The sequence below is a fragment of the Silene latifolia genome, chromosome 6 (genome assembly GCF_048544455.1).
Source record: "Silene latifolia isolate original U9 population chromosome 6, ASM4854445v1, whole genome shotgun sequence".
NCBI lineage: Eukaryota > Viridiplantae > Streptophyta > Magnoliopsida > Caryophyllales > Caryophyllaceae > Silene > Silene latifolia.
In genome coordinates this window covers 125,356,007-125,377,181 of record NC_133531.1, presented here as the reverse complement: position 1 = coordinate 125,377,181, position 21,175 = coordinate 125,356,007, and the positions used below count along the sequence as shown (strand labels likewise).

The 21,175-nt window shown below is 37.4% G+C and overlaps 2 protein-coding genes and 1 long non-coding RNA gene across 4 annotated transcripts; 2 read left to right on the top strand and 1 right to left on the bottom strand.

Annotated features, from left to right (window-relative positions):
- The first annotated feature begins 2,954 nt into the window (after positions 1-2,954).
- Positions 2,955-4,106, top strand: LOC141588620 (F-box protein At5g07610-like). Its single transcript, XM_074410051.1, has one exon. The coding sequence runs from the start codon at positions 2,955-2,957 to the stop codon at positions 4,104-4,106; it is 1,152 nt and encodes a 383-aa protein (XP_074266152.1).
- A 939-nt stretch (positions 4,107-5,045) lies between these two features.
- LOC141587224 (formyltetrahydrofolate deformylase 2, mitochondrial-like) lies at positions 5,046-9,911 on the bottom strand. Its single transcript, XM_074408676.1, has 8 exons — positions 9,718-9,911; positions 9,466-9,578; positions 7,565-7,715; positions 7,383-7,456; positions 6,859-7,018; positions 6,176-6,274; positions 5,992-6,078; positions 5,046-5,416 (listed from the first exon to the last, which is right to left on the bottom strand). Exons 1-8 carry the CDS (start codon positions 9,856-9,858, stop codon positions 5,270-5,272), a joined length of 972 nt encoding a protein of 323 aa, XP_074264777.1. The 5' UTR covers positions 9,859-9,911; the 3' UTR covers positions 5,046-5,269.
- A 3,558-nt stretch (positions 9,912-13,469) lies between these two features.
- LOC141658961 (uncharacterized) lies at positions 13,470-15,551 on the top strand. 2 transcript variants are annotated; one of them, XR_012549545.1, is made up of 3 exons: positions 13,470-13,616; positions 14,616-14,764; positions 15,295-15,551. It is a non-coding gene; the product is annotated as an uncharacterized LOC141658961 (long non-coding RNA). The 2 variants fall into 2 exon arrangements; XR_012549544.1 differs by having other exon boundaries at positions 15,257-15,551.
- The last annotated feature ends 5,624 nt before the right edge of the window (positions 15,552-21,175 follow it).

Sequence of the window (21,175 nt, the reverse complement as noted above, 5' to 3'; positions counted from 1 at the left end):
CAGGTAATTTGTTATGTAATTTGTAGTATGGAGTTTGTCCTTGTAATGTAGGTGTGGGCAGTCGATTAATAAGGTATGTGGCCGTGCTAAATGCGAAGGGCCAAAACGTGGTAGGCAGCTTAGCATGAGCAAGTAGAGCTAGCCCGGTTTCAACTATGTGACGGTGTCGTCTTTCAGAATACCCATTATGTTCAGGAGTGTGAGGCAGAGTGGTAAAATGACTTATGCCATTGTCGAGCAAGGTGGGTATCATTTTTTGAAATTCTCCACCATTGTCGGAAAAGAATTGTCTTATTGGTTTTTGAAAAAAAAAATTCTACAAGTGCTTTAAATCGTAAAAAAACTTGTTGTGTTTCCGATTTGCGTTTTAGTGGAAATAACCAAATATATTTGCTAAAATGGTCAACAAAAATTACGTAATATTTGTAATGTTCACGAGAATAAACTGGACTTGTCCATAAATCCGAAAAAATGAGTTCGAGTGGTGCGTTGGTTTTGAAGGTGGATGTTCCGAATGGTTGTTTCGTGCTTTTACTAATATGACATGATTCACAAGACGAGAAATTGTATATATTAATTGGTAAATTTTTATTGATAATTCGCATTACATCAAAGGTTGGGTGTCCTAATCGATGATGCCACGATAGAGGAGTTGAGCTTTTCTTCATAAAATTTGCAGATGGTTGATGCGTGCTCAACTCATAGATGCCGTGTCTAGCTCAGCCCTGGTGGATTGGTGCTCCCGTCAACATGTCCTTAATAATAAAAGAATCAGATGAGAATATGACATATGCATTATTATCTTTACATAATTTCGAAATTGATAAAATATTGCGCGAGATTTTCGGAACATGTAAAACGTTATTTATTTTTAGAGAGTTGAGAGTGAAATTACCTATATTGGCAATGTCGAGAGCGGATCCATCGCCAATAATGAGGTCATCTTGACTGAAGTAAGGGGTGTGAAGGGCAAGGGTGTCGAGGTCATGGGTTACATGGTGAGATGCCCCACTGTCAAGGAGGTAATTGGGGTTGGGTATGGATCCAGTAGAGACGGTGTGTGCCTGCGGTGGTGGCTGTCGAGTTGGTGGGGCAGGGAAAACAATATTTGGAAACAATTTGCGGAAGAAGGGACAATCGGCAATGAAATGTCCCGTTTGTCTACACCACTGACAACGACCCTTGAATGGTCGTGGGTTATGGTTGGTGGCGGGTTGGTGGCGGGTTGCTGCTGGTTGGTGTGGTAGGAGTGCGGGTTGTTAGAGGTGGGAGCACGGTTGTTTTGATAGTAGTTGGTGGTGGTTCTTTGGTTGCCATAGTCACGGTTTTGGCGATAGGCGGGGTTGGCAGAGGGGTTGAAAATTTCGGCTTCGGGTTGTTGTTTTAGAAGTAATTCATGTTGAAGCAATTTCTCATGAAGTGCTTCGAACGTAATTAGGTTGTCTCGAGCACGGACGGTATCCAAGACGGGTTTGTAGAGCTTGTAATCAAAGCCTTTTAAAACCTTAAATACAATGTCTTCCGGGTCAAGTACTTTACCCATTAAAGCGAGTTGATCAATGATGGCTTTAATGGAGTTCATATAATCGGTTATCGATTGATCAGTGGTTTTGACAATCGATTCAAGACGGTCTTTAAGTTGTAATATGTGCGCACGCGAAGGGTTTGCGTAGGTTTGCGCGAGTACATCCCAGGCCTCTTTCGAGGTTTTGGCCTGGACAATTAAGGCTTGAACAGCCGAGGACAAGGTTCCCATAAGGGCACCAAGTATGAGGCCGTCTTGTTTAAGCCAGGTGAAGTAAGATGGGTTGGGTTTTTCGACTTTGTCATCACCTACAATGGTTGGTGATAGAGATGGGTGGGAACCGTCTAGGAACCCGAGTAGACTATATCCAAAGAGGATGTGGGTTAATTGAAAGTGCCATGAGGTGTAGTTCATGGGTGTTAGTTTCACACAATGGTTGAGATTAGGGAGGTGAGTGGAGTGGTGGTTTCGTGAGGGTTGGAAACGGTGGTGTCGAGGGTGTTGGTCATGGTGGCAGTAGGTTTGAATTGGATTTTTGTGTGGCGTTTGAAGATGGAACGGCGGGGTTGGAGGTGGTTTTTGGCGGATCGATTTGAGCTCCTAGATACCATATAAGATGATTGTATTTCAATGAATTAATTTACAATGAGGTTAATCCTATTTATACTACTAATGACCTAATAGATGGAGTCATATACAAGAAGGCTATATTTACAAGATATGGAAAATATATTACAAATTATATACTCGAGTTATTTGTTGCAGTTTGTGACTCGATTTGCTTGCTTGAGGAAGATATAGGAGATATGGGAGACCTTGAGGATATATCGTTAATAATCTCATCTCGTCGTTATATGGACAAATTAAGAATAGCTTAATTCATCCCTTCAAAATGTCTTTCTCTACCAATAAGACTATTGACTAATATCCCTGAACTACAACTTCATTAAAAAGTTTACATTAAAAAAATAAGGGCTTATTAAAGAAAATAAGTAGAAAAAAAGACTATGAAGTTACGGTATGTCAGTAAATAATTTCTTCAAGTCGTCGTTATCTTAACATCTCCTTAAAATTCAAATAAAAACATGGACCAAGTCACCAAGATATGTGAGATAGTTCATACCTCGAATTTTAAATCAGAAAATATGAGAAAGATAATAATTTGCAATCAATAGAGAAGTTCTGTGTTTAGTCTCTTGTTATTTTGGTTGAAAAGGCGATAATGAACTATCAAACAGTTGATAGTCACTCTTCAGTAACACCAACCAGGGTTTTTTAACAACACTTCAAAACGTGCGTCATGTTCTCACGTTGAAGAAATAAGAATTGTTCAAAGTAACATTGAATAAGTAACTGAAAAGTCGATTAATACTACAAATTTACAATAACCTTTGTATAATTCGTAAAAGATTACAAGAAGAATATACCAATGAGTGAGTCGTCTGATGAATGTGAGGCAAAATCTGGTGAGATTATTGCAGGAAACAAAGACTTATCCAACGAGATATTCATCCGCTTACCAGCAACTTATCTTGTTCAATGTTCATGGGTATCCAAAACATGGTTTTCTTTCCTCTCGGATCCTACATTTATCCAAAGGCACAACCTCGTTCAACCCCCATCGTTGTCTGGCCTATTCTTGATCCCTAGACACACTACCCACCCCAAGAAAGTTCACTTCCTCTCGCTTAATCAAAGAAAACCCAAATTCCCATTTTCCGACTTTCTTAACTCGAGAAGGTTCCAGATTGTTGATTCCTGCAATGGATTATTAATCTGCCATTCTCAAGAGTCCGGAGATTATACTATTTGCAATCCAACAACCCGTATGGTCAAAATCCTACCAAAATATTCTCAAATAGGAAATGGTGAATTCGCCCTTAAACTCGTCTGGGATCCTGTCATTTCAACTCACTACAAGGTTGTTCATATCCAAAAGGTAGATGGGCACAGCGGTCTTTACGAGATTTCACAATATTCATCTCAAAATGGTGAATGGACTCCCTCAAAGCAGCCCGTATTCGTTCCTGAAAACGTGAACTTGAAGAGTGGTGTTTTCTGCAATAATGCCATTCATTGGGTGAAGAACAAACTCGGATCGTATCTCGAACTGAATACAATGACAGTAAGAGATATGCCAGAGCTTCCAAGGAAGGAGGAATATCATTATAATATTAAATTCAAATACTTTGGGAAGTCACAAGGCCGATTGTTCTATGTAATTACAAACCTTCTTCAACACTGTCTTGAGTTGTACCAAATGAAAAAGGATTACTCAGGATGGGATTTTAAATACAGGGTAGATCTCGACGTTTTAAAGCCAACATTCATGATTATGGGTCGACATTGGGGGTTTCCTACGCAGTTTTCGGAGTGTGAGAATGATGTGTTGGCCATCAATGGTGCAAGTAGTGATGAAAGTTTGGAGATTGTGTTATCAATACCAGGGCAAGTCATAGTTCTTCATTTCGAGAACATTACAGCAAGCATACCTTACCCTGTGTTTCGTTATGCTGATGAACCTATATGGCTCAGAATACATTCAGCCTTCCAATTTTTTGAGACAGTGTCTCTTGTTTGATCAAACGACTGTCGGATCGTGATTGAGACATTTGTGATTTTCTCTCTTGTTAACTTGTTATTATGTTCTCTTCTTTTCCAACCGTATTCGAATAAATAGTCTTTTATTTATTGAACTGCACTCCTTGTACAATTGTTAGCTACGTACATTATTGCTATACTGTTGGTATTATTCCAATCACAAATTACTGTTATAAAACTAACTCTATCACCAAGACTCAAATGACATCACAGCCGCGAAAATAAACAGCTCTTGCATCACATTGTTAAGGCAAATGCTAACAATGAAAGGGTGACCTTAGTTGCCACCTAGCAAAATTGACGCGATATGAAATGACTTGACCAAACTCAACCCAAACGCAAATGTACCCAAAATGACTTGTAACAAAGATGTCTCGAGTGATCCATTCAACAAGTCTAAAACAGTTAACACTCAGTAGCTGCTACAAAAGTCTGATGACTTACCTATATCACTATATCGCTACGAGCCTGACAGCTCTTGTTAAATCTCGTCACGTATAAGAATTATCTTCTCGTACTAAATTTAAAACCTTTTATGCTAGCTATAAGTAACAATCTAAGCTTTTAAAGGTTTGTAACATTGGTTATGCATTCATTAAAATCTGCCATAACCATAACCATCAAAGTCAAAGGGATCAAAATACCCCCCTCCCTTAGCGTTTGTGATCGTTCAACGCATGGGCTCTGAAAAAGGAAACGACCACCCAGGCACCTATTTTGGACTCAAACGTCAAAAACGAATTTAGGAATTCAAGTGCAAACACAAGGCTCATAAGCAGCAATGCGTTGATGGGATTCAGAAACTTGCAGGGCAAAATATTCAAGAGTTTATGCTTTCCATGGTCAAATAATGGAATCCTATGTTATAAATAAGAACACAGAGACACAATGAAATCAGTTGAACAAAACATTTTGGAAATTTGGTAAATCTATTCATCATGGAAACTTCCAGGGCAAAAATAGTCGGTTAATCTATTGAAATCAGGAAACACCTTTTTGGGAGGTTAAGTTGCGTACATCAGACCTTATATCCACCATAAGTAAGAGACCTAATGTTGTAATCTTATATGAAAATAGTAACAGTGTAGGTGAAAAAAAGGTATAGACGGACGTACACTTGACCTGGTTTGAACATTATATCTCTCAGAACACAACAGTTTTGTTCTCCAAATATGGTAAAACCCGCAGCTCACAATAATATTTGATCGCCTTGAACAGGCATTGTCGCTCGAGGTTCTCCGATCTCTGTACAAAACTTTGCAAGTTATCTCGGTGGGAAACTCTCTCAACCTACAGCCCCAAAACAGTGGTTTAGGAAATCCAGTACACACAAAGAACTAGTTAGAGCTATGAGTCTGACTGCTCCAGAAAATCCATGATAGGAAGTACGTAACTATGAGTTTGACTGCTCGAGAAAATTAAAGTTAGTCAAAAGGAACTGAGAGGAAAATGGTGAAAATTTCCACCATAGCAATTATTTATAAGTTGAACACCAAAACAAAGGAGTTATCACCTATGGTACTTCGACTCCCACTTCTAGGGTTGAATGCATGGCGGACAGTACCACTATCAAGGACATGGATGTGGTATCCATACCCTACCCTTATCAAACAGACACTACTAGACAACACAAAAAGGGAACCCTCCGTGACAATAGTGAAAAGAAACTTCATATCATCTTATAATGATTTTTAAGCCATATTTCTAACTTGTTTTACAACGTGACCTCCCTGCACCCGTATTCTCATTTTAAGGCATAGTCCAAGTGTCCGACAATAGGATATGCACCCGTGATCGACACTCGTTCCCAAGTTTGAATAGAGAATAGGCTTAGGAGGTTAAACATGATTCGTACAGACGCATACCATTTGTTCAATGATTGGTCCTGCATCTAATTCCTCTGTCACAAAGTGTGTTGTGGCACCGATCATTTTCACTCCACAATCAAAGGCCTGTCAATGTCAGCCGCAAATATTAAGTACAGGGGTACACCATACACATACTGCAAACAGAGGAAATTTCCAGAGGCAGAAAGGACCACATTTTAACCTGTCTAGAAGGATTCCCACCCTTGAATGACGGCAAAAGGCCGTGGTGAATGTTAATTACGTCCTTCCCGTACCTTTTTAAAAAGTTCCCTGACAATATCTACAGAAACATTAGGAGAAAAAAAAAAAGTATTACAGGATCAAAGTCATTGTTCAGCAATGATAAAAAAAAGTTCAGCAATATTTTTTTTATTTAGGAAGGAACAAGAATGTCTGCAGATAATGCAGGCCTAATAAAAGGAGCTTAATGAAAACAGTGCAAAACAAAACCTCGTCATAGCAATCAGCACTCTATTCGATGGATAACTGTATGAAACACAATAGTTCATCCGCCTTCTAAATTACAGTATGTCTTCGAAATATATTTAACTCAGTTTCACAACCATTCCTTTGCAAATTACCCGTTAAAGGCATTATAAAATGAACAAACTATAGCACCAGTACAAGAACCAATCCTTTCATGCATAAACCCCCACACATAGTGAAATCTGGAAAAAAAAAAAAATTTTTGTTTCTTAGTGCTCTACTGTTTGTAAGCTCCAATCTATCTGTATTATGATGGAAATTTGTAACACTAGAAGCCTAAGAAATCTAATGGTATAAAAGCTAATTTCAGTTCAACCTAAAGTGCGAATAAGTGCGCTTCACCTTGCACAAGGCAAGAAAATGTTTACAAGGAGGTACCTGCATGTATCTAGCAAGTACTAGAAAATCTGTATCGTTGACTAAAGTCAAGATTTCCTCTTCTCTTTTGTTGACTGCAGTAGTATCTAAAAAATGATAGGGAATTTGATGCCGCTCAAGAAAACGCATCACATGAGAGTCTGGATCTCTATAATGATTACTGCAAGAACCAAGTAAAGACGTGGAGATGAAGAACAATATATTAATCCCTAAATCGTCAACACCACCATTACCCCAGTGTGTTATAGGCTTCTACAAATTGCAGAATAAGGGAAGTCGGATGTTTCATGTGCTACAATACAGAGAGATTGGGCAAAATTACCCAAAATAAAATTGTGTCAATGTTTGCATCAAATGACCGCTACTAAACAATGAAAGGATGCGCAACTACTTTAGTGAGTTATTTTGTTTTATTCGATCATAATCCAAACCTAAAAAATAATGAGGCATTGGTTCCATTGGAAAGGGAAAATGATCGTCACCAAGAGTACTAAGATAAATGTAAAGGGTTTTTTATTGATCACCTTATCACACAAGATATATCCACAGGCAGTCTTCTATCCTGCCATGCGTGAAGTAATTCAACAAGGCAATGATCCTACATGAAGTTAAAAACAAGATAGTATTAAATGTTGAAACATTGGGTTACTTCCAGAAGCAGAAAGTATGTGCAAAATATGGTGGAAGGCATATAAATAAAGAAGACCTGCTTTGAAGCAAACACTGCAATTTTGTATTTTGGATCCAAATCAGGCACACGAACAACTGATCTTATTGCACCAAACATAGTACTAATTTTGAGGAAGTCCTCGTCCATCTGCTTCCTTGACCATTTTGAGGGATCAAAAATAAATTCACTGCAAAGTAGAGAAATAAAAATAAAAATATCATTTCTCAACCATCAAAACTACAAAAACATTCGTCATGAACCCATGGTGAAGGTTTGCCTACTTTAACATCACTGGTCACCAGCTATTACAATAACGATCATGATACCTGAAAAATTCCTGTGTCCTATGGGACTCTGGGAGGACCGTACTCCTTACAAGTTACACCTAAGTTTATAATATTCTATTTGGTGGATTGCCTTTAGATGTAAGGAGGACGGTCCTCCCAAGTGGACACAAGTATTTTTCGTGATACCTAGCCATACCCAAAATATATGACTTGAGACGTGATTATCAGAAGTTAAAAGTGGTAATTTTTTCCTTAAGGAAGGATGTGAGGAGCAATTTACAGCCAGTGAAAGAGGCCCTAAAATGGACGTTTGGAGTACTTAGACAGTAAAAACACAAGGGTCCGAATAACAATTATAGCAGATGCTACAAAAAAATTACAAGGGTCCCAGCTTGGGAAGCAAAGTGAACAAAAGCTAAAAGCATTAGTTCAATAACTTCAGCAGTCTATAAGCCCTCAAACATCAATAAAATATGTTTTCGCATGTACTTCATTACGTACCAATCTCTAATAAGAACTGCACAATCTAACATTAACCTGTTCTCTCTGGCCAAAATTAATGTAGTAAACACTAGTAGATTAGAACAATAACTGACAAAACCCCTTAACAAGAACAGAAGACCCTTACATCTACTCCTACTGCCTGTACCCCATCATTGCTTTCATATCATTTTAGGAATCCTCAAATCCTTGTGACTCGTGACCCATATGAATAGAAGACAAGTTCGGTAATGCAAGCAAGTATAGGAGTATGTATAAAAAATACATAACCATACACAAGAAAAAAAACAGATAATATGGTAGTAGCATCTCTATTTCACATACTCCACAATTCATTCGAAACATTTCCACCCACGTAATGTAAGGGCTTTAAAAATATTAGCTTTATCCATGTAAATAATGTAATATAACAGTACTCTCTTCAATATAATAAGAAATTTGTTTCATCAAAATGAAAAATAGCATACAATGTATTTCTATATAGCTCTTTACCCTTTTAAGCCAACGATTTAACGCCTCAAAATATAATAAAATACTCCCTATGACCCTACGTTTCAATCAATTGTTTGCCTTCGATTAAAATACCCTTCAAAAAGAGTAAAAAGATAAATAGATGATTAGGACGGAAGGAGAAAAACTTAGCCTAAATTTAGCTATAATCTATCCATTTCAACAATAACAAATACAGTATCAACTATTCCTACCAGGAGTTGTTTGATTTAAGAAGGAGAACGAAATGGATTGGAGTTGATACGGGGAGGTATGGAGTTAGAACTTAGAACTCCATACCAGTTCATAGTTATTTGGTTTGATCATCCACGTAGGGGGGGAATGGAGTTGGAAACTTAGGTGGAAACTGCAGCGCTAAGGGTTTGGAATAGCTTTCAAATTTTAGATTCATAAAGTATTCTACCTTCATTCCAAAATCACCTAACCAAACGCTAGAATGGATCAAATCCATTCCACTCCATTCCGAAACCCTCAATCAAATACCCCTCTGGACATTATCAATCCTGCTAAAAATGTAAAGAGTTGTACATAACAAAAACGCCACAACGAGGTTTATAACTTACTATAAGACCGTTGTACGCCGTACAAGTTGTTTTTAGAGAGTTTGTCAAAAAGACATGATAAAGCAAAGAAAAAGACCTTCTGGAGTAAAAGATATGCTTGTTGGGAGGTGCAAAAATGTCAGCACCAAGAATGTTACCACCCCTTGAAGCAATACATTCTGATAACTTTGCCACAATTCCTACAGCATCCTACAATTTAATCACTCACCCATATCACCATTTCTCACCAATATTCAAAAGATTCAACCTTTATACAATTTACAATCATGGGCATCAATGATAATAATGGAACAATGAAAAAAATCAATAAAATGGAAGGATAACATACAGGGCAGTGAAATACATGGATGCCATGAGTGAGAGGTGGATCAATAGACTCTCCTTGCAATTTCAATGTTTTGAGGGATCTCTTTGTGATTTTGGAGAAGATGGAGTGTTGTTGTGATGATGTTCTTCTAATAACATTCATGTCTTATGCTATGATTTTGGACGTTTAACGCTCGTGATCAGAGTTTGGTTCATCGAAACTTGGAAGTTGGAGGTGAGGAGTCTGTCAAAGCTGAGATTTCACCCAGGGAGATGATAGTTCGTTCTTGGGTGATTATGAGACGAGACCGCTCAAGATCAGTTTGGTAAAAAGACGATAATGATAGGGTATTTACTGGATCACAAAATCTCATTATAGATGGTATATATCTGTTTATAATTACCACATTTCTTAATAGGACAAGTAATAAGTGGGGGTGGTGGGAGCCAAAAATGTCAGAACTTTTAAGGTATTTGACCCGTCTTTAACTATATCCGTCTATGATAGCGTCAAGATTGGGTGTCACGACTGTCGCATGCATCATTTATTGAAGGAGTTCCCATTTATTATATGTGAGAGGGTAAAGACCGAGATTGAGTGTCGTCAGGTGCCCACTCGTTTTCCAAAGAAAAAAAACTTGGTTGGTGTGAGCTTGACTTGAGCTCCAGCTTTTAGTAAGTATTCTAACACCCCCACTTATCAAAGAGTCTTAACAAGACATTCTCCATTAAGTAAGGGTGTTACCATCTCGGTTGCCGGAGGTAAGTATATCAAATAAACAATAACAGAACATTTATTAAGTGTCCTTTACAGATTAAACCAACGTGACCAGGATTACAACTCTAACAACTGAAAGACTACTAAACACGAGTGACAACGGCAACTTGCTAAACAGCGTGATAACTCGATTCCCCTCCATGTCCCGCAAGCAATATATCAACCAATACCTGTTAAACCAACTGTTCACCATCCCCGAATGGATCACCACATTTTTGAAAATATAACACGGGGTCAGTCACCTGTATAACCAAGTAAGAAAAAATAACAAGACAACATCCAACTATCCAAGTCACGCAATCCACATTCCTCCAAACTCCACCAATACCAGTAATCGACTACAGTATGTAGACCTGCCGGCTCCCATCGCAACAGGAGACCCAAGCCGGCAGTGGGGGGCTGCAGCCTTGCCCATCTAAGCGTCGCTCATCGCAACGAGCGAATAACTCATGTCCATTAATGTGCACACACCCCTTGTGATTTGTACACCTAATTAATTTCTTTCATTTTTATCTATGAAACAATAATTAATTAAATATATACAATATAGTTAAAGGTCTAACTAAAGAATTCAATTTATTCCAAGTGAACATTTTTATAATTAATTTTATTTATTATTTGATTATATAATTACCATAATTAAAAATTTAGACAACAACAACATCAGAGCCTTAATCCCAAAATGATTTGGGGTCGGCTGACATGAATCATCATTTAGAACCGTCTATGGGTGAACACACACCTCAAAAAGCAAAGAGAAAAGAGAAAATGAAAAATAAAAGGGAGAGCGAAAATGTAATGGAAAGTCAAGGTAAACTTACAGGTTTTAAAATCAAATTCCGGATTTCTTTTATAAAAACTTAAAATTTAAATCGGGAGAAAAGATTAAAATGATTTTGAAAACAGAAATAGAATTAAGGATCCGGAATGCCTTAAAAGTAAACCAAGTAAAATATATAAGAAAGTGGTTGGTAAAAAATTGTAATAAAAGAGAGAAGAACAAATAATTTAATTTTTAAATTAAATAAAAACACTAAATATGTCAAAAAAATATCACACACTAAAAATCCACATGTATCATTTCCCTCCATTGTGCCCTCTTCGTCACCATACTCTCCTCTAGCCCCATAAATCTCATATCTTGCTCTATCACTCTCAACCATGTCCTGCTCTGCCTTCCTCTACCTCTAGGGACCTTTTCTCACCTCCAAGTCTCCACCTCCTCCTAACCTCAAAGGCCCATAGGTCTCCTTCTCACATGGCCAAACCATCTTAGTCGGTTTTCCAACATCTTGTCCTCTATTGGCGCCACTTTTACCCTTTCCCTAATCACCTCATTCCTTAATCGATCTTTCCTTGTATGTCCGCACATCCATCTCAACATACGCATCTCCGCCACACTCATCTTTTGAATGTGACAATGTTTCATGACCCAACACTCGGAACCGTAAAGTAAGGCAGACCTAATTGTCGTGCGATAAAATTTTCCATTTAATCTTTTGGGCATATCTTTATCGCATAAAAACCCTGAAGCACTCTTCCATTTCAACCATCCCGCTTTAATTCTGTGAGCCACATCTTCGTCTAACTCCCCATGTTTTTGAATAATAGATCCATTTAGAATAAGAAAAAAAAACCTTTAAAATTAAAACCGCGAAATCTCTAACAGATTTTCACTCAAAATTTGAAAATTTTAACTCTCGAAAAGCAAACGAGGATTAAATAGGAAAACAAATAAAAGGAGTTGACAGTAGTCACAGTACAGAGTAACGTGTTATTATGTTTAATTTTCATAATTCACATCCTATTTTATTATTTGTCATGTTTCCAAATAATTTGTGTCTATACAGATGGCATTAACTAAAAGAGGAAAACTTATCAAGACCCGTGATTTTTCACGGGTTTCAAAACTAGTTTTTAATAAATAGTTAAATTTGTAAAATAATATTTCTTAATCAAAATAGTACTAACTAAAATGTTTTAGCCATTAACTCGGAAACGACCCGATCCAAAATGACCCATACTCGAAGTGACCCGACAACAGGTCACCAGAAATTGACCCGAAATCCAAAATGATCCGACCCGACCCAGCCCAACCCGAAATGAATGACAGACCCGAAATAACTCGACACAATTCACCCATTTGCCACCTCTAGAACTATTAAGCCCCCAGTTTAATAAGATAATTAACATTTAAGATAATTAAACTATCAAGTTAAAAGTAGTAAAGTTGGTCCTAAACTCCTAACTTCTTATTCAAAGCAAATAACTAGTGTTTAAACAATTGGTCTCTCTTAAGAACGGACCATTCTGGTACTTCCTCCGTTTTTATATGATGTACCCATTTGTTGAATATATGAGTGGAGTATTTTAATAAAATGGGTACATCATATGAAAATGGAGGAAGTATAAAATTACAACTAAATGTGACTATTTTTGAAAAACAAGTTATATAAGTTGTAAAACTAGTTTGACCATTATGGTTATATTTGACTATAAAATGGTTACTAAATACCGTATTTTTGGAAGATGAAATGGTACGTCTGAAACAAGAATTTGTGGGTTTAAAGCCTATTATAAGCATTTTTAGCTTGTTTGAGTCAATCTCAATTCGTTGTTCGGAGTCGAGCTCAAGCCACACCTCCAACTCTCCAAGCCCATGATTCTAGAGTTAAAGAGGCCAAAAATATTGTAATTCAATTACGGTCCACAATTTTAGAAAATTGGTTAATTAAATTCAAAAATATTAAATTGATTAATAATAACGTATATCAACTTATTTTTAATAAAATTACCTAAAAGAGTAAACAAATTGGAGAAAAAAAGAGTATTTAATATGATTACCGGTTAACCATTAACGGAATTATTTATAACCGTTCAAAATGTTTAACCGAATCTTTTCTAACCGTTAAGTACTGTGTGGTTAATGTTTGGCCGAACCAAACGACATCCAAAGAGAATTAAATTAGCGGTTCGGTGAAATCGAGCCGTTTTTGAACGCCCCTACTTGAATCACCTAAACAACATACTTGAAAATTTTCCAACTGAAGAGGCCCGTCAGAAGATCAAGGTTTGGTGTATACAACAAACTTCTCCTCATTCCTCTTCACAATCATCAGCACTTGTGATCCTTCATAATGCCTGTAATCTTCTCTCCCTATCTCCTTTTATTTTCCTTATTAAAAATGCTAACTTGGGTACATAATCATCAACTAATCAGTTACCCATTTCTGAATTAAATCAGTGATTATGATTTTTATATATTTGGCGGGTTATGATTATGTTAATGTATGATTATCCTTAAAAAAATGCTAGATTTGATAGGTTAGTCAATGATTAAGCTTTGATTATTTGGTGGGTTTTGTAAATCATAATCCTTGAAGAAAATGCTAACTTGGTTAGCCAAGTTATCAGCAACTCAATTCCTGATTTCTTCGTTGAATCAGTGATTAAGCTTTATATGTTTGGTGGTTTGTGTTAATGATTGATTATCCTTATAAATGCTAATTTGGGTAGCTTAGTTATCAGCAATTTAATCCCCAATTTATTCGTCGATTCTGTGATTAAGCTTTAGATGTTTGGTGGGTTGTGTTAATGATTGATTGTCCTTATAAATGCTAATTTGGGTAGCTTGGTTATCAGCAATTTAATCCCCAATTTATTCGTCGATTATGTGATTATGCTTTATATGTTTGGTGGGTTGTGTTAATGATTGATTGTCCTTAAAATTGCTACCTTGGGTAGGTTAGTCTCAGCAAATCAATGCCCAATTTCTTCATTGAATCACTGGCTAAGATGTATGTATTCGGCGGGTTTTGTAAATGATTCCTTAAATATACCAATGTGGGTAGCTATTACATCAACAAATCATCGAATCAGTGATTGAGCTTTAATATATTTAATGGGCTGTGTTAATGATTGATTATCCTTAAAAATGCAAACTTGGGTAGCTTAGTTCTCAACAAGTCAATGCCTAATTTCTTCATTGAATCACTGACTAAGCTGTGTGTATTCGGCGGCTTATGTAAATGATTTCCTTAGAAATGTCAACTTAGGTAGCAAGTCATCAACAAATCAATGCCCAATTTCTTCATTAAATCAGTGATTAACTTCGTATAATTGGTGATTATATGTAATTGCAGATGGGAAAATGGATAGAAGTAGAAGCACCAACCCCGATGAGGTACTTAATGGGAGCAATAGTGATGATGGTAGGAGTTGTTTTGCCAGTGGGTTATCTGATGTTTCGCAACATGCGTGTTCCTTCCACTTCCTCTTTCTCCAAACAAACGTAGGTACTTTTTCCGCCTTTCTTACGCATCTAAAATGTCTTTGGTTTTATGTTTTGTGCTGAGATTCTCAGAAATAATCGTCAATTAGGGTTTTTTGTGGTTTCGTAATTGATTGTTTGTTTTATGCTTGTTAAGTTATTCTTAGGTTAGTTTACCTGAAGTTGATACTGTACTTGGCCTGATACAACTGTACTAATAAATGATTCGATTTTGCGATTTGTTTTTTCTTCATGTCGATTATAAGAATCCAGCGTTATTTGGCTGTAATGGTTTTTGTTGATTGGAGAGTGTGCTAAGAGATGGTTTTAAACTTTTAATAGTAGGTTGCATGTTGATTATTGGAACTTAAATAATGCGGAGTATTATCTGAATCCTCGTGTGCTTTCGGTTAGATTAAGCATTAATTAAGGAAGGGCATAATCAAGCCTTTTTAAAATGATGTAATTATATTTTCTGCTTTTTTGAATGAAAATTTTGGACCTGTTTTGCAGATTGTTTTGACTGAAGGTGTACTTTGGTTGCTTTTCAGGAACAAAGGCATAAATTAGATCAAACTTTCACATTAGATGAGTTGGATATAGTTTTGTTTTGGAAGATGCAGACGAGTTGATATGTTGACCTGACGGATTATGGGAGTATGTAAATGAAAGGAAGTGGTGAATTTTGTTTTATGGAAAGAGGTACTCGAAGACCTTTAATTGATGTTGTGCTTATTAAGACTAATTCAAAGTGATACTTTTTCTTTTTGACAATGGTATATGAATACTAATGATGTCCATTTGCCTACATTTGTTGTGAAGTTTTATTGTTCTCTAGTATGCAGTAATAACAGTATTGCAGTCCAATCGGTAATCGCTGAACTTAGGTCCCTTGTCAAAGTTTATCTTGATCTTTCATCATATGAAGCTATGAACAATCAGTGTTACTCCCCTCTCTTCCCCTCCAAATCCCCTAATCCAATTATCCAAACAAGCCCTTAGTTTTTTTATAGATATGTTTGTGTGATTGAAGTTCCGTAAAATGAGGTTTTCCATGCTATCAATTGCGACATACATTTATGTCACATCCGTTTTTATTTCCTGGTTAATAAGGTTATATAGCTTTTGCGAGTGTGCATGTCAAGTGCTGCATGTTTCATTATTGCATAATTTTGAAGGATATGATACATTAGATTATCCCCAACCAATCTTACTGTCTGACAAGTGTAGGGCACATCTCAGTGTCTGTCACAGTACATGAATGATGATTGTTTCATTATTCTCTAATTTTTAACTTTAGCACAAGGCCCCCTAAAATCGTTAAACGGCATTGCCTTCTTGTTATTTTTGCCGAGCATGCAGACAGTTTTGCTTGTGACGGTCACAAGCTTGTGACCTCTCACAGCCCCCCTCCCACTTGCTCTCCCACTTGTTCCTTGTGAGAAGTCACAATCTTGTGACGGACTAGTGCCGTCACAAATGAGAATTTTTGCCGAGCATGATCCTAAATATGGGGTGTGCTCAACACAGAAGGCAAGGGCTTGTTATAAAATGCAAAGCTTCTTATTTCCAGGAGATGTGGTTTCCTTTTTCTGATCTTCATGTAGCTTGTAGCAAGTAGTCCCCCATGCTCGATTTTTTAATGAAAGCCTGATAGCTGTGTTCGTGGCTTGGTTTTTCTCAAGGATTTTTGTGGCTTGGCACGACACTGTATTTGAACACTTCGTCTTGGCCAAAAAAACGACACGAAACTTCTTCACAGTATATTCATGTACTGTCCGACATTGTGATGTGCCCTACACTTATAGTCGAGACAGTAGCAAAGATTGGGAGATTTGTAATCGTGCTTTGACATTAAATATGTTGTTCATTGTGGTTGCAGTAACATTGGTCGATAATTCGTCATAGGGATTGGTAAAGCATCGTTCTCACTCTCTAGCATTCTGATGTAGAATAACAGAATAACAAGAAAATGCATTTTGGCGCCAAAAGCGGTTACAGTTTGTTAGAAATGAGCTGTCATTTGCTTAAGTCGGTTAGTTGGAAATTAGCTGTCACATTGTAATATAAAGGCTAATTTCCCTCATTTGTAATTCATTCAACATTTTTGACACAAAATCTCAATACAATCTTAATCTTTCAATTACTCTCATCTCTCTGTAATTCTTCTATGTTCGATTGAATGTGTATAGAACCTCGAAACTCCTAATTCTTCCATTAATCTGGGTAGTTTCCTGCATTCTATATCATTGGTATCAGACTTCTTTTGATCCTTTGATTTAGCTTCCGCGCAACTTTCAATTCAATTTCTGGGTTTGTTCTTCCCCAAATTGGAGGACACCTAAACTGGCACCTGCAACAAGAAAGCAGCAATTACAAGCAGCAATGGAGGGTCGAATTTCAACTTTGGAGGAAAAATTGGAGCAGCAAAACTCGGTTCTTGGAGAAATTATGGCTTTATTGAAAGCAAATGAGGCAGGGAAGGGTCCTGTTTCAGGTGAAGGAGGGTATACAAATGGAGATTTCTCTCAATCAGGTATCAGAAATTCCCTCAAATTTACTCCCAAACTTGAATTTCCTTCTTTTGATGGCAATAACCCTCGTATCTGGATGAAAAAATGCCTGAAATATTTCAAGTTGTGTAAGATTCCTGATGAACAACGTGTTGATTTAGCTAGCATGTATATGATGGGTAGAGCAGAATCTTGGTTTAATAGCTATATTGTTATGAGGCAGCATGTTGATTGGGATGATTTCATTATTGATTTGTGTGCACGATTTAAAGAAGAAATTGCTGGCAATGTGGTTGAGGAGTTTAATAAATTGCATCAAATAGGTTCAATTGATGATTATTTGGATGCATTTGAGAATTTAAGAGGTTTAATGTTACAACGCAATCCTTTATTACCTGAGCAGTATTTTCTTGATAGTTTTATTGGTGGTTTGAAACCTTCTTTGAAACCATTTGTGAAAGCATTCAAACCAGGAAGTATTGCATCTGTAGTTGAATATGCTAGGTTGCAAGAAGAGACTTTGTCTGTCACAAAATATACACCCAAAAATTTCACACAAAATTCTGCCTCAATCACAAAAACTATCCCATTTCAACCTTCCTTCCCAAACAAATCTTCTTCTAAAGGACTGCTACCCACTCCCTCTTCTAGTCATACTCATTCTTTCTCAAATAATGGTCCAAAACCCACTCGATTTATTAGTGCGGCGAAAGAAAGCGGAAAAAGCGAAGAAAGGAGGAGAATGCTATTTTCGTAATGAACCCTTTAACAAGAACCATAATCAGAAATTTAAAGGCACTCAAATGTTTGCCATAGAAATAGTGGGGGAGGAGGAGGATAATCAAGAGGATTTTGGCGTGATTGAGGAGGTAGAGGAGTCCGATTTGGGCCATGACTTGGTGGATAATGTTCCTCGCATTTCCATGAATGCTTTGTCAGCGATCTGGATTTCGACCATGAGGGTGACAGCTATGTTGGCAAAAAGTCATCCACATTTTAATTGATTCTCGAAGTACACACAACTTCCTTGATCAAGAAATGGCGATAAAAAAATTGGGGTGTAAATTGACCATATGGAGCCACAATCATATACGATTGCGATGGGAGTCGATTCCCTTGTCGGTTGATGAGCAAACAATTTTCATGGCAACTACAAAACACTTCATTTGTCACTGATGTGTTGATTATTCCACTTGGGGGATGTGATATGGTACTTGGGGTGCAGTGGTTAAGTACTTTGGGTACAGTGAGTTGGAATTTTAAACAATTGAAAATGGAGTTCACCTTCAATAACAGGAGGCATGTGTTGAGAGGGTTGGCACCTCAAAAGGTCAAAACAGTTAAAGCCCTCATCAAAGTTGTTGGAAATCAGCTATTTTGCACAATTGTATTTTTGCAATTGAGTAGCAAGGAAAAGGGTAATTCTCAGATATTATGTTGCTCTCAACAAGTCTTGGGAAGTGAAGGGAAACCTGAAGAGCTTAGTCAATTGTTACAGCAATACAAGGGTGTGTTTGAAGAGCCTACTAGTTTACCCCCTAGTAGAGGAGTTTATGATCATAGGATTCTTTTGATGCCCGATGCCCAACCCGTTAATATCAGGCCTTATAGATATCCTCTTAAACAAAGGGATATCATTGAAAAATTAGTGCAAGAAATGCTAGATCGGGGCATTATTCAAATTTAGTCAGCATCCTTTTTGCTTCCCGGTGGTTTTGGTGGGAAAAAAAGATGGATCTTGGCGTTTATGTGTGGACTACAGGGAGCTTAACAAGAGAACTGTGAAAGACAAATTTCCTATCCCTGTTGTGGATGAACTCATTGATGAACCGGCGGGTTCTCAAGTATTTACCAAGTTGGATCTTAGGGTCAAGTTACCATCGCTTAAGGGTTCATGATGGTGATGTGTTTAAGATCGCATTTAAAACTCATGTGGGCCACTATGAGTTCCTAGTTATGCCATTTGGCCTAACAAATGCTCCTGCTGCTTTCCAAAATTGGATGAATAATGTATTCAAGCCTCTGCTAAGGAAGTGTGTGCTTGTCTTTTTGATGACATACTTTGGTTTATAGCTCTTCTCTCGGTGAACATTGGCAACACCTTTCTGCTGTGTTTGAATTAATGAGGGAAAACAATTTATATGCTAAAAGTAGCAAATGCTCTTTTGCTATTGATAAAGTGGAGTATCTTGGGCATTTTATTTCAGGAAAAGGGGTTGAAACTGATGTCAACAAAATTTTGGCAGTGGTAAATTGGCCTGAACCAAGAAATGTTAAGGAATTGAGAAGTTTTCTAGTAATGGGGTATTACGAAAATTTGTTAAAAATTATGCCCTTATTAGTCACCACTTACTCGGCTCCTAAGAAAAGGAGAGTTTTCTTGGAGTAGTACACTACTAAAGCATTTCAGAGCTTAAAAATGCCCTTAGCAAAGGCTCCCGTATTAGCGATACCTAACTTCAATGAGCCATTTGTGGTGGAAACCGATGCCTCCAACATTGGTATTGGGTCAGTATTAATGCAAGTAGGACACCCCTTGGCATATATAAGCAAGACATTAAGTCCAAAATGGCGAAGCTATCTCGTCATGAAAAAGAGTCATTAGCCATTGTTTTTGCTTTGTTCGAAATGGGAGCAATACCTTACAGTCGTCGAAGTTTCTTATTAAGACCGATCGGAAAAGCTTGAAGTGGCTTCTACAACAAAAAATTTCCACACCATTTCAACAATTTTGGTTGTCCAAACTCATGGGGTTTGACTATGAAATTCAAGATGATCGTAAAGAAAACTTAGCAAAATGATGCATTATCTAGATTACCATGAAGTGAGCTGTTGTGCATAGCATTATCGTAAGCTCGGTCGATATGACACCTTAATCAAGGAAAGTTATGACCTTGATGCTTTCTTGAGCAATTTGAGGCAAAGAATTGCAAACCGATCCTTCCATGGAGAGTGCTTATCGATTCTAAAAATGGGTTACTAAAGAAGAAAGGGAAAATTGTAATTGGTCCCGACTGAATTTGAGGAATAAAATTATGGAATGGCTCCATAATTCACCCCAAGGTGGTCACTCAGGAAGAGATGCTACCACTAGGAGGATTAAGGCATTATTTACCTGGAAAGGCTTAACCAAGGACATCAGTCACTATGTTAGGCAATGTGTTACTTGTCGGCTAACAAATATGACCATTCCGCTTATCCTGGCCTCTTGCAACCATTACCTATTCCATCGAAGTTTGATGGACATTTCCATGGATTTTATAACTCAAGTTGCCAAAATCGCAAGGGAAGGAAGTGATATTTGTTGTGGTGGACAAAGTTGAGTAAGTATGCACATTTTATGGCTTTGGCTCATCCTTTTTCAAAGAATTGAAGTGGCTCAAGCTTATTTGGATAATGTGTTCAAATTACATGGTTGGCCTAGGAGCATAGTGAGTGATAGAGATGCCATTTTTACAAGTCGGGATTACCGCAGGCTTTATTTCGGCTCAAGGGTCTGAGTTCTTTATCTTCTTCGCATACCATCCCCAAACCGATGGTCAAACGAAGTAGTAAATAGGTGTATTGAATCTTACTTGAGGTGCATGTGTGGTGAAAAACCTAAGGATTGGTCTATGTGGTTACCCTTGGCTGAATGGTGGTATAACACTACCTATCACTCTGCTACTCATTTAACTCCTTATGAAGCAGTTTACAATCAGCCACCTCCCATTCATCTCCCTTATTTGCCAGGAGAATCTTCTCGTGGAGAGTGTGGACAGAACTATGCAACGCAGGAGGCTATCTTGGTCATGCTTAAGGAACAATTAACTAAAGCTCAAAGATAGGATGAAGGTACAAGCTGATAAAGGGAGAACTGAAAGAGTGTTTGGCATTGGAGATTGGGTGTGGCTTAAGTCGCAATCTTATAGGCAAGGTT